This window comes from Poecile atricapillus, chromosome Z (assembly GCF_030490865.1).
Source record: "Poecile atricapillus isolate bPoeAtr1 chromosome Z, bPoeAtr1.hap1, whole genome shotgun sequence".
Lineage (NCBI taxonomy): Eukaryota > Metazoa > Chordata > Aves > Passeriformes > Paridae > Poecile > Poecile atricapillus.
The window spans coordinates 100,290,996-100,304,236 of record NC_081289.1 but is presented as its reverse complement, the minus strand read 5'-3'; the positions used below and the strand labels follow the sequence as shown (position 1 = coordinate 100,304,236).

Sequence of the window (13,241 nt, the reverse complement as noted above, 5' to 3'; positions counted from 1 at the left end):
GTTTCAACTATCCTTGCCATTGAGAATTTTTTTGTTTTTAGAAGACTGGAAGTAGTGATTTCCATTTTACTTGACTGCAAACTGTGGTTTTGGATATCCTGCTGTTTCAGAGCAACTGCCTTGGCCCCATCACTTTGCTGGCAATTTTGACATTTTTTCTAGAAATGTTTCCTTTGCAAATAATAACTTCCAGTATGATTTTCAGCAAGTTTTAGGATATTTGAAAAATTAGTTCTGACAAGGGAATTTCTAACATAGACATCTTGTTGAGTCACAGCATCCAAATCTCATAAATGAGAAATTCTCCATTGCTTTGTTATGAGCCAGATTTCTAGATGGGTTTTTATGCATCTCCCATCACTTGTAAGATCTGGAGAATGATCTGATCTGGGTGATAATTACTTATCAAAACTTCTGTTAGAAGCACAGCAAAGCTTTTTTCCTCCACGTTGTTTCCCATGCTGCTTTGTATGAAATAGAGCAGGCCCAGATATGAAGCTGCCTTTTTGTATCCCATCACATGTCCCAAAGCTCCATCTCTGAAAAGATTATTTTGAATTAGCAATGGCTTAGCAAAATTTTTGAAGCATTAAGTTGTTTTGGCACAGGACCCTTTAAAAATATATAAATTTCAGAAGAACATGCTAGCAGTCTTCAAGGATTTTTTTTATGTGTCTGGCCACAAAAATGAATTTGTGTGCCTATTCATGATGCCCAAGACTGATTAAAATGACAAATGAATTGTAATAGAACAGGAAGGATTTCCTCTATAGTCTCTTTTTATTTCTCTTTTTGTTTTTCTATCAGAACATCTTAGAAATGTTTCAGAAATAGAGAAATCAGTTCTGTTAGTGAAAAAAGAGCTTTTAAGGGTCAAGACAGATGGAATTTTCTTTTGCAGTCCATCCTCCCCCACTCCTTAGAGAACAAGTGATTGGTTTTCTTTTAAAAATGTTTTAAGTACATTTATACTAGATGCACTTTTAGGATGGAGATTAAGAGTTTGACCAAAATACCCATCTTTAGATGTTAGCTTGTTCTTTTATTCTCTGATGAAAAAACTGTTCTGAAGGTATGGAAAGAAAGAAGTTGAATCATATGAGGGTAAGAGGGACTTATATTTTTTTTGCATTTCACAACTGAAAGCAGTTGTTTGATATGCAGAATATTAGCATAGAGAAGTAGAATGGTCAAGCTGGTAGGTCGTCAGTTACAGAGGCTACAGAGGTGCCTCAAAATCTAATAAATGCTCTCTCTTCAATTTTTAAATTTCTCTCAGTTTATTCTGAGAATAGCTTTTCCAATCTGGGTCCGTATTTCCAAGGATGGAAGGATCTTCATTCAGAAATGATACGTAATTTCATGCCTCTTTTATGTTGTTTTTCTCAGTGTGGCATTCTCATCTGCATTATCTGTGAAAATCAAAAAGCTAGCAACATACAAAACTGAATTCTTCACTACTTTTTTTTTTTTAATGTATTTAAATATCTTCTTTCGATTCCTTTGAGCTCTGTCTAGAGTGTGAATGACTTGTCACAAAGTGAAAAGTGCTCCGTTTGTATAGCTTAAAATCAGGACTGAAATGTTTCTTTGGTTTATTATGGACACATAATTAACTGACAACTATATATTGGTAATTAATTGTCAGTCACTGAACTGTAGATGCAAGATCATATCAGATATAAAACAGGTGAACTTTCATCAGTATTTATGCCATTTGGTGTACCTGATTTGGAAAAAAAAAAAAAAAAATCTATCCCATGCCCTGGGACACCCCTCTCCCAAACACATGGAGGTAACCGCTCCCCTTCAGGTGTGTTTCAGTCTCTTCTAAAGACAATGCAGTTTTCCCTGTTTACTCACGCATCCTTTGACAAATACAGGCACTCAAGCTTTACATCTTTATGTATCTTGAGAGTACCATAGGCAGGTGACTCAGGTGAAGCCGTATATGATTCTGCATGGTTGTGTACATTTTCCAGCTCTTCCTTAAGGGAGTGGTGGAAGTTGGAACTCTGGATGTGCCCATACCAGATTAGTAACTGATTTTGTTTGAATAAGCCATTTGATCTTTTTCCTTGTGGGAAAAGCAGGAAGGTCTTTGCTTGACAACTTTCAGATCCTGCCTTACTTCTGTGCCTCCTAGTGAAGTGACACTGTTCTTATTGAGTACAGTTCAGTTGTCCCAGGTTTAGCAACTACCTCTCCTGTTGGTGACCATCAGTGCTGAGTTCTTACATTTTGACTGACTTAGAACAGGTTGTATTTCAGACAGAGCATGTATGGTTTGTTCTCAGATACTGAATAAACATTAAAGAAGTACAGCTGGGCTGTTTCTGCTGGAGGAGTCCTTCAAATTGTTGCTCTCTCTATTGATCTCTGTTCAACTTGCTCTTGGTGACAGTCACTTTTTTACTGCCTCAGGAGCAAGCAATACCTGTGCTAGAATTCTAGGGGAGAGATGTGAAGGAAGCACAACTGTATTATTGGGTACTGCTGGCATAGATTTAAATGTCTTCCTTGACTTTGTTTCTCTAAGTTTTGTGGTCACTAGAGCTGCCACTATGAAACTGCCTGAGTTCAGAGTGATATTATGGTTTTAATTTCCAGACAGGCATAAAGATCTAATGTCGCATACAAAAAAAAACCAGCAGGCTTAGGGTTTGAAATACAAAAATTGAAAACCACTGAAATTTTTGGTGATGTAGATCACATTGGATACTAAATTTAAACTGTCCTAGCTAAATGAGGCAGCAGAAGAGAAATAGAAATGAAATATGGAATGCATCCATCTGGAAATAGGAGAGAGGTTTGGAGAACTACTTTTTGCACATGTCTTGGTGTGATTATGAACTAAATCAGACTTGCCTATGTTGCTGAGCCTTTATTAAGTCTTGGTAGACAATATGGTACATAATGACTAAAGCAGTACCTCTGTCTTGCTCAGTGTGGATTGTAAATGATGGCCTTTTGAATATCATAGTAAAAATAGCCTTTTTCAGGGTAGCATATTTAATGAATGAGGCACTGTTCTTTCAGAAAGTATTGTAGGGTCCTTCAAGACTTTATGGAAGCAGATCTGTGAAAATCTTAAGTGTACCGAATAAGCTAAGCTGACAGGAACAGGTACTACTTCTCATTAATCAGTTGCTATAGTTGGTGCACATGGGATAAAAAAACAAAGTGCTTGGGTGTGGAAGCTAATTTTTTGATTTTGAATGTCAGTAGGAAAAAAAAAAAAATGGGTGGATTGAAAACAAATGCTTTGATCTTACACTTAGTTTTGCATTCTACACTTCTTCTGTGTCAGAACCCTGAGTGCATTTCCTGTCTCAGTTAGCAGTTTAGTTAGCAGACTTCAAGGTCACGTCCTTGATTGACAGAGGAGCTGATGGGAGAAAAGCAGAGAAAGGGGCCTGGCCATTCTTTCCATTCTGGTTCTGTTTTTATCTGATGCTTTACTGTCTTTGTTGTATCCCAGCTGTGTAAGTAGCTATATGTGTGCCTGTCTTGTACTTTCTTGATCCTGCCCTGGGCCTGGACCTGGTGGTTGGGCTTTCTGGCCTAATCTTGGATTTGCCTTGTCACCACAGACTTGCAGTCCCTGGACTGCATCTAGCCCTGATCACTGTCTCTGGATCCAGCCCTGACCTGGATGTACCACTGAAGAGTCCTGACTTACTGTTCTCACCTGCCTTGTTTTCACACCCATTTCCCAGCTTACCTTCCTTTGCAGAACCAGCTGTCCCCTTCTGATCTCTGGCAATTTGGATCTAAAAGGAAAATTTGTTAAACAGTTGTAAATTTAATGGGAAGACTAGTTGTGATGTCATTTTTCCAGCATTTTAGCATGGTTTTTTTGAATAGTAAGCAGAGGAAAAGGTTGCTCATACAGGTTGTGCAGTCTTCATGCTTGGAGATTTTTAGAGATTGTCTGGATAAAGTGCTGTGTTATTTATGTGGAGCTGGGTAAACCCAATTTGTTTTCTAGTCTTCTTTTAGTAATTAAGGTCTTCGCTTTATTTATCACTTTGTGTGAATTGATGAGGTAAAGCAAAGTTTAAAACACTCCAGTATTGTCAAAAATAGATGAAATTAATACATTTAGTCAGAATACTACTTACTTATCAGGATATTATTGCAAGCTTGAGAATATCTTGTTAAATTTTTCAATGAGCTTGAATAATTGATTGTTTTCTCCTAAGCCCTGAGTTGCCCACGTCTCATAATTTTGCAGTCATTTCCCAAAAATATGTTGTATCTTCATAATTTTTATTTTTCCTTAAAATGCAGTAAGAATAGAAATAAATAACTTGGTTGTTTCTCTTTAATAAACTAGCTCCTAAAAAACTTACTTTGTAGTAAATATTGCTAAAATATTTTTGTTTCTTTGCATGAAAGCTCATAAATTGACAAAAATTCCATGTATTTATTTATTAGTCTTGTGGGGTTTTGTTGCCATGCTTAGAGCAATAGTATATCTGTGGAATGGGAGAAAGAACATACAGTTCCAGTTTCTGGTGGTTTTTATCACTGGAGGAAACAAGAATAGGTTTGTACATTTTTAGAGTCATTTATACCTAATTTGTCTCGCCTTTAGGTAAAGAGATGGACTGAATGGCATTTTAAAGTTACTTTTTTTTGTTATGATTGAAAAGCAATGTAGGATAATTTACATTGGAAAGGACTTCAGCAGGCTCACAGTTCAGTCCCATTTTCAGATCAGCATCACCTGTGAGGTCAAACAAGTTGGTGAAGGGTCTTGAAAGCTCCAAGGTCTGTCTGGAGGCAGCAGAATCTTTCTGGGCAACCTTTTCTGAAATACTAGGGTGATAAGTTAAAATAAAAGGAGGCACTCTGAACTGTCTGTTACCTATTGTGTGGAGTATTAGAATTTATAGCTAACAAAATTTAGTGTAAATACATTAATTTGTCATGGAGAAAAATACCTAATGTGAAGAAAAAAATTCTTACTACTCACCAGGGATCTTCAAATAGTAACAGTGGCAGTAGTTTCCGTGAGGCACAGCAGATTCCGGGTAGGAGTAAACTGTTTGGACACTTCAGAGTGTGATTGGAGTTGTATGTGGATCCAAATACATGCATCCTTGTTCTACAGCTGTGTCACTTTAAGCAAAGTCAAAGACAGGTTGAGTGAGCCCTGTGGGGAAACGAGTTGGGGAGCTGAGGAGAAGGGGAACCTGTTCCTTCCTCCAGGTTCCTTACTTTCCCTATCTTCCAAAGGGAATTTCATCTTTTTGCCAGTTCTTCAGGACCAGTGACATGCACTGCAGTGCTGCATTTATTCTTGCTTCTTCTCACATACAGTGATATGGGGAGCTTCCCCAAGGTGCTCAAGATCAACCTGTGCATGTGGATTCAACAGTGTAAAGAGGCCTTTCAGTCCCTCAAGACAAGAGCAGGAAGGATCTCCTGATGTCTCAGCTTTTCTACTCTATATGCATCATGCAGAGGAGAAGGGGAAGGAAAAATAAGTAGATGCGGTGGGCAGCAGACTTGCTGCTGTGTACAGGAACTGGAGGAAAAGAGAGCAGGTTCCCTCCCTACCAGTTCCTGTCAAACTCTAACTTGTTGAGAAGCAACACCCTGCTTAGTGCTCAAAGTGCTACACTTCCCTTCTTCCCTTTCTGTTCTTGCCATGACCGCAGTCTATACCTCTTAAACCTGAGGATTGGTCTTATCCAGCTTTCTTTTCCAGTCTCATATTACAGGTTCTAGGACAGACATGCTTTTATTTTTAGCTGCTTATCATTAGTTGTGCTGTGCTTTGCTCCTGGCATTGCTAGACATTGCATTAAATGCATAACAATAATTGATTATACTGGTGCAGTGATTTACTACAGTGGAGCATGATGAAAGTCAGAACGAGGAAGACTAACAGTCATAAGTCAAGATTTTTCTACTGTATGGTATCTTGGTAAAATCCATACCATACAGTCCTCTTACAGCTTCAGGCTCCCTTTACATTCTGGAGATATCTTTTTGGTGGGATTGATGGGGATGGTGGCTACTTATAATGAGCTCTAAGTAGTTCCATCAACACAGATGCCTTTTTTCTCTTAGATTTTAGAACAGTCTCAGGAAGAGGTTTTTTTGCCTAGTTAGTTATGTACCTAAAAAAGCTGCTTATCTTTTGTGCTTCCCTGTGTGCTTTGGGCTTTGTGACAGAAGTGTGTGTTTGATGATAGCACTTCCTTGCTGGGGTAACTTTCAGTTCAAGAGGACTGCAGTCACTAAGGGGAGCCAAGGTCAGGTTTGAGGGAAATAGGGAGCCACCACTCCCCATATGCTCTGCTGGGATTGAGTCTAAGGCTATTGGTGCTGACAGTCCTTACATTAGTGTTGTTCTGGGATTCTGTGAGTGGAAAAAGAGGTTTGGATGGCTGTTAGAATATCAGTGCTGTAGAAACAGATCAATTTCTCAAAGTACAGCAAGAATATTTGAGAACTTTCTCACTAGTCTGAGGAAACCTATCTGTGACCTGTTAATGTAAGAAATATTCTGCCTTAATCATAGGGTGTGTTGTTACTCTAGATATTTGGGTAAAGTTAAGTACTTTTGGATTTTCAGTAGAAAACACTTCCTTCAGTTTTACATTGTTCCTTATTATTCAGTGATCCTGGTCACTGGAAAAGAAAACCAGGTAAAACATACCAGACTTTGACAGCTCTTGATACTTTAATTGCTGTATGTTCCTTCTGTTTTTCTCTTGGTAGATTTAAAAGCCTTTTATTGATGATTCAGGCTATCTAGACTGAACACTGGTCTATTTCAATGCAATCTTATGTTGTATAACGATTTGGAAAGGAGAAACCTCTCTAAATTTGCCTGTCTTAATCTGTTTACATGCAGGAACTTGTGCCATGAGGCAGGCAGGTGGGCGATGTAGTGTTCCATTTCAGCCCTACATTAGAGTCCCACTGTCTCTAAGGGCAAGAAATATTTAATGTCATTTTAGGCAGGAGACCTAAAATCTTGTGTTTCAACCTTGTCTGATGAAAAATGCGAATTTTTCATTAATATGTCTGAAATCAGCAACTGTAGCTGTTTACTTAATTTTTTTTTTTTAATGTAACTTATTAAACAGTAGGCATGTTAATTTGTAGACAAAATAAGACTAACAAAATAGCATGCTGTTTATGTCTTTGTTAATCTGTAAATTCTAATTAAAAGCACGTGTTGTGTAAGCTGTTTTATTGAAATTCAGATGTAAAGAATATGGCTGTACTGTAAAGCAATTTAAAGAGTAAGTCCTTAATGGGTGCAATAATTAATATTATACTAATGTATTCTAAGTGTATTCTATGTACTCTTTGGAGGTATTTGGATATTTACTATTTTATCCCTATTTTCAGGGGAATTCAAATGGCATTGCTACTGTGGACATTTCAGCAGGTTTTGTGGGACTAGACAGCTATGTGGAGATACCAGCTATTTTCCTCACAGCATTTGCAACATATGCAGGACCTTTCCTTTGGGCCATCCATCTGCTGTGCTACTTGAGTTCTGAAGTTAGCAGGTAATAAGTTTTGAACTAACGTAATGCTCCGCACTGCAGATATAAATACCGTCCGTAAAGTGTGTATCTTTTCAAAGAAATTTTTGTTGACATAATCTTTTCCCCTGAAAGTTAGTTTTGTACCAAAAAAAATGCATATTACTTTTTTCAGCGTAACTTTGTATCACCTAACTCTTCCACTTCCATTTTATCTGCAGAAGCTTTGCTCTGGGAATATACATGTATCTTTTACTAATATTGTTTCTTAATGAGTTCTCAGTTTGCTGTGCTAAATTACTTAAAATTTTATTTTTTTTATGACACCACGTTCTGCCTAAAAACATTTTTCTTGAAACCTTTTGAGTTAGAGACATGAGAAGGGTTTTTTAAAGTATTAGAATAAAATTCAAACTTAACTAACATGATATTCTTTGAATTTCCTTCTTTGACAAAGTGACATGCAAGGTTTTATAAATAAAACATACGAATATTATTGTATGTTACTGGTTATTGCAGTCATTTGTAGCTAAAATATTTGTACTTCTCTGGGTAACTTGTGTGGTGGATGAGTTAAAGTAAAATAAATTAATGCATTGGAATTTTAAGAAAACAGTTGTAAAATGCTAATGTAATTTAAGAGTGTGCATATAAAATCCAATTGGACACTCTAAAATTGGTTTTAACTTACCATTCAGGGTATTTAAACTGAGCAATACAATATATTAAAATAGGGGAGTTGTGAATTCCATATCATATCACATCAATACACAAATGCCAGAACTTGATGTATTTGCACAGAATTAACATTTGACAGTGACTAAATTCTTACCATCTCAGAATCTTTTTTCTGTTATCTGTGGAATCTAAATCTACTTCTTTTTTTTAGGGATTAAAAAAATATTGCAGTAAGCTTGGCAGGTGGGATTTTAGACAGTATTTAGTTTATCACGGCTTTTTGCCATATGCATTGTCAACCTCTGTAAACTTCTGATTCCCTTTTATCTATACAGTGTCATCTGGTCTCACCTTGTCAGTGATTTTTGTTTTCTTTCTTTCTTGAAAGCTTTTAGCTTTCTCGCTACTTCTTTTGCTTCTTTGTTTTAGGCTGTGCCTACACTGTGTACTTGTGTTGGCTTGGTTGTGTTCATTAAAGGTGTAAGGAGATGGGATCACCAGCTGACCAAGCTGCACACACCAGTGGAGGTTTTTGAGGCAGTCTGTTCTAGCAGACTAAATTCCTGCACAGTCACTGTGTCCGTTGTTCTGGATTAACAGGCTTCTTTAGCAGGTATTCACGGTGATTAACCTTTGTTCTCTGATTTGCCTGTCTGCTACATGGCTCTGTAAAGATGTCTAGCAGTCTCTACTTGGTTGCTGTGCATTTATGCAGACCAGTACTGGCCATTGTACTGATCTACTCATGCACTCCTTAGTGTAAATTGGGACTCAGTGTAGAACCTTACCTCTTAGTCTGAGGCCAGCTACCCTGAAGTTGTCTTAGGTCTTAAATAGATTGATAGGGTCTAAGTCTGAGTATAATACCTCTGAACACCAGGCTTTTCTCTGTTAATTCTGGTATTTTTTTTTGCTTCAGGAGGAGTTGGATGTGGAGCATGCTAATTATTGATATCTTGATTTTTGTAACCTCAGAAAGCCTTTTCTTGAACTTTCTGTACTACCTGCTGACTTGACACCAAACTGAGTTTGAACTCTGTTTCTAATGCTCCCCAGTTTAGCTTTAGCTACGGCTTTTCTTGATGCATTTTTCCAGTATCCAGATTCTTCAAGTTTTCTCCATTCTTTCAGTTCTATTTAAGAAAACAGTGAACATGTACATATAAAAAGTATTACCACTTCTGGTAAATGTGTGACCCATTAATCTGGGTATTGCTCGCATTCTATGAATGTCCTGGTATTCCTTTATACCTCTGCTGCAATTTGTTTGAAATAGTGCTGTGCCATTTAACTGTTCACATCCATGTTTCTGCTATTTTAGGGTTTTTTTCTTGTGGTCCCAGTCTCCATTCTTAATTACCCTGTAGGTGCTTTGGAACTGACAGTTTTTGCTTGAGCTTGAGCCGAGCAGAGTAGAGAACACTGCCTTGTTGGCGTTGTCTGGGGAAGGAGGAGATAAAAAATGAGCTCCCATAATTTAAAGAACTGCAGTTTTATTGTTGTTTGAAACCTAGACTGCAGACTGTGATGAACACTAACATATAGTGAAGAGAATGTGATAACATACAGCATGTTTTTGGAAAGCTCTTCTAACAAAATAACAAAAAACTTTTGGTGACAAAATGTTCGAGTATCTGTACTTGTTTTATATTGCTTTAAATAATATGCCTCTACAGTAGTGTTGGTTGTTGTTCGGATGTTTTCCTGGTTTAATTTTTGCAGATTGAATCTCAGCTAGTAGTGTTGCCAGGTACAGTGCTGGCTTAACCTGCTCTCAAGTGGGTAGCTATGGCCTGTAACACCTACATCACTTATGTAAGTAGATTCCATCAAGCAGTTCGTGTCTGTAGCCATTTTAAGGTTCATTTGGATCAACTGGTAAGGCTGTTACCTCAATGAAATAGTACATAAGTATGGACTGGAATCTCTAACTGCTGGGGTTTGCTTAAATTTGTATGTTAATCTACTCAGAATTTGGTCTACATGCGCTTTGTTTTACTCTTGTGCATTGCCATTGCTGTCCAGATGTTTCTTATTACTTGCTTATTACTCCTTGGAATCAAAGCTGAAAATGCAGAAGGCACGGGGTCAGCTGCTTCATGTGTTTTCTTAAGTGTATGGGAGACTGAACTTATTTTTTAAAAAGTGCTAGATATTCTTTATAAAAGCTTCTTATTAACTGCTTTATAGCAAAGTGCCTTGGTCAGTGGAATGCAAACCCCTATTTTTTGATGTGGTCCTGAGAGCAAAATGAAGATGTGCCCAGAACCACTCAGCAGTGTCATTCTTAGCAAAAAGCCTTGCATTCTGCAGTCTTAAGAGCTGTTGCATCTGAGGAGGTTGGCCTGGATAGGAAAGCCTTACTCCAGGGCTGTCTTTGTTAATTTAAGTCACTTAGCAGAGCCCATGTAATTTATAGCTGCATCAGTTGGGTTGGTTTACCAGAGCTTCTTGCTGAAATTCTTTAAAGCTGCACTGCATTGGGCGTCACTGCCTAGGGGCAAGTACACATACATACCCTTCCCTCTTCTGGCACTTTGCATTTATGAAGCCACAGAATACTTGAGCCTGGAGTCCAACCCTCCTTCACAAAGGAGGGTCAGTCAGAGCAAGCAGAAATACTCCGGGGTCTTCTTGACCAACCTGTTCCAGCATATGGCAGTTCTTGGAGTTAAACAATTGTTCACTGGTGTTTAAGGGGAATTTGTTGACTATCATTCATCTTTTTGGTGAACACCAATGGAAAGAGTCTGAGTACATCTTCTTCTGCCCATGAGACATTCATGAACATTGGTGAGAACCCTGCCAAACTTTCTCTGCGCAGGGTTAAACAGTCCTGGCTTTCTCAGCTTCTCACTTTGTCAGATGCTCCAGTCCCTGAGACATCTTCGTGAGCTTTCAGTGCATTCGCTCCAGTACATCCATGTCTGTCTTGCACTGGGCACCCCAAAACTGGATCCAGAACCCCAGATGTGATCTCACAACTGCTCAACAGAGAGGGAAGATCACCTCCTTTGACCTGCTGGCTCCACTTTTCACATTACAGCCCTGAGTTGGTTCATGGGAACATTGCTTGCTCATGCTTGCTCAACTTGTAGTCCAGCAGGAATGCTGTATGTGCTTCTATTCCTAGCTGCTTTCCAGATGATCAGGCCCAAGCCTGTTCTGGTGTGTGGTGCAGAATTTGGCATCTCCCTTTGTTAAAGGTAGTGTGTTTCTTGTCAGTCCATTTCTCCAGCCTGTCAAGATGCCCCTGATTAGTAGCAGACCCAGCTCCTGCACAGACTATCCCTCCCAGTTCTGTATTGTGTGCAGACTTGCTGAGGGGGCACTGTCCCATCACCTAGTTCATTAGTGAAGATACTGAGCAGTACTGGCCCCTGTGTGATATCCTGTGGTTAATCACTGGTGACTGGCCTTCAGATGGAATTTCTGCAGCATCTCAATAGTTTTCCAGTTCACCTGAATGTCCACTTTTCCTAGCCTGGACTGCATCATTTTGTCTGTGGAGATCTGATGAGAGACATTAAGAGCCTGCTTGTGAGATGAAAGTGCATTAGATACACGTAGCCCATGTGTATTTTGCTGGTATAATAAGGTAGAATAGAAGATAAGGAGGTTTTCAGGTAGTACATTTACTGTGGAAGTGCAGTTGGAGGTCCTTAAATAATTTGCTTTCATCTGAAGAAACTTGTGAAACTATAAGATATTCTCCTCATATGGAAAGGTAAATGTGTTTCTAAAATAATTAAGTGGCATGTGATAGACACTAACATGGATATTACTGCCACTTTTAATCCTTCAGGCTCTCCTGAGAAACTTGGCAGCATAAATGTGAAGGGATTTTCACAGACAGAAATAGAAAGAACTCTTTAGGTTCAGTCTCCATGGAAACTGTGCAATAACTCTTGAAACTATTTTTGAGATGGGGAGTACTGATTAAACTGATGCCTGAACTTAACCAAGTGTTCTGTGTGTGACTTGCATAAATTCCTGCAAGCACCTGGTTCATGTAAAAGGTAGTTTTTACAGTAACCACTCTATTGCTCTGATCTGAATTAGAACTTTGGGGTTTTGGGTCCTTACAACTGGAAAAGGGCCATGTTGTTGGATAATTTGACCTATATTATATGACCTCACTGTGCAGTACACTCCAGATGGATTCAGTTTCCAAGCTCCTACCCAAACAAAATTGTCATGTGGGAGATGTTCACAGTGTTGTGTAATTACCACTCTTCACTTAGGCATCGTGATAGTTTTCAGATTACCAGCGCATTGAAATATGTGTTTTAGTTAGTTGGTTTAGTTGGTTAGGTGTCAGGGTGAGCTGGTGGGAGTTTCCTAGCACTAGAAGCCTGCATGCCTATTAGTTTTTGTTCCTCAGATCTCAAAAGTTGTAATGTGCTTTCATGTTGGCAAATGGCTTTCAGATAATGAAAATAGGTGTATGCCCAACAGGAGGTTGTTAATAGTTGCATAACTTTAATGTTATGTCTTGACATCGTTAATGTAGAACTCTGGCATAGAAAACTTAAATTTTGCTCTGAATTCTTTTATAATGCTGATCTAAACAGAATTGGGAAGGTGTGCTAGGAATTTCAACAGTTAATGTCAGCTTTTGCCATCTTCAGCCTAATGTGTTTGACTGATTGAGTTCCCCGTTCAGTACTCATGTTAATGCATTAATCAGTTTTCTTTCTGACATGAGCTGGGCATGCAGTGAGTGTTTCAATATACCTTTTCTTTGAATCCTAGGTAGAAAGTGGAGTCCTCCTTAAAGACAAATGACAATCCAAACATTTTCTACGGAACCCTTCAATATTTTATACAAGTAGTTTTTAATTCTTCTGTTTAACTCCATTCTGTCTTAGAGAGAACCTCTCTTAGGTTAACTAAGGCTGAAAAAAATGTTGGCATCTAAGAGTATATGCTGCTGCTTTCTCATGTAATACTTATCTGTTGTACTGCCAGCAGTCTCATTAAATAAATAAATAAAAAGAAATACAGAGGTCATCTACTTGTTTGTTGATATGCATGGAAATATGG

General features: G+C 38.3%; 1 protein-coding gene across 2 annotated transcripts in view; it reads left to right on the top strand.

Moving 5' to 3' along the window:
- PIGG (phosphatidylinositol glycan anchor biosynthesis class G) overlaps window positions 1–13,241 on the top strand; it is an 85,358-nt gene that overhangs the window by 46,637 nt on the left and 25,480 nt on the right. For both annotated transcript variants that reach the window (XM_058826888.1, XM_058826887.1), the window contains one exon: window positions 7,378–7,541. In XM_058826888.1, the coding sequence (XP_058682871.1) occupies window positions 7,378–7,541 (164 nt within the window). The remainder of the gene's footprint in view (window positions 1–7,377; window positions 7,542–13,241) is intronic.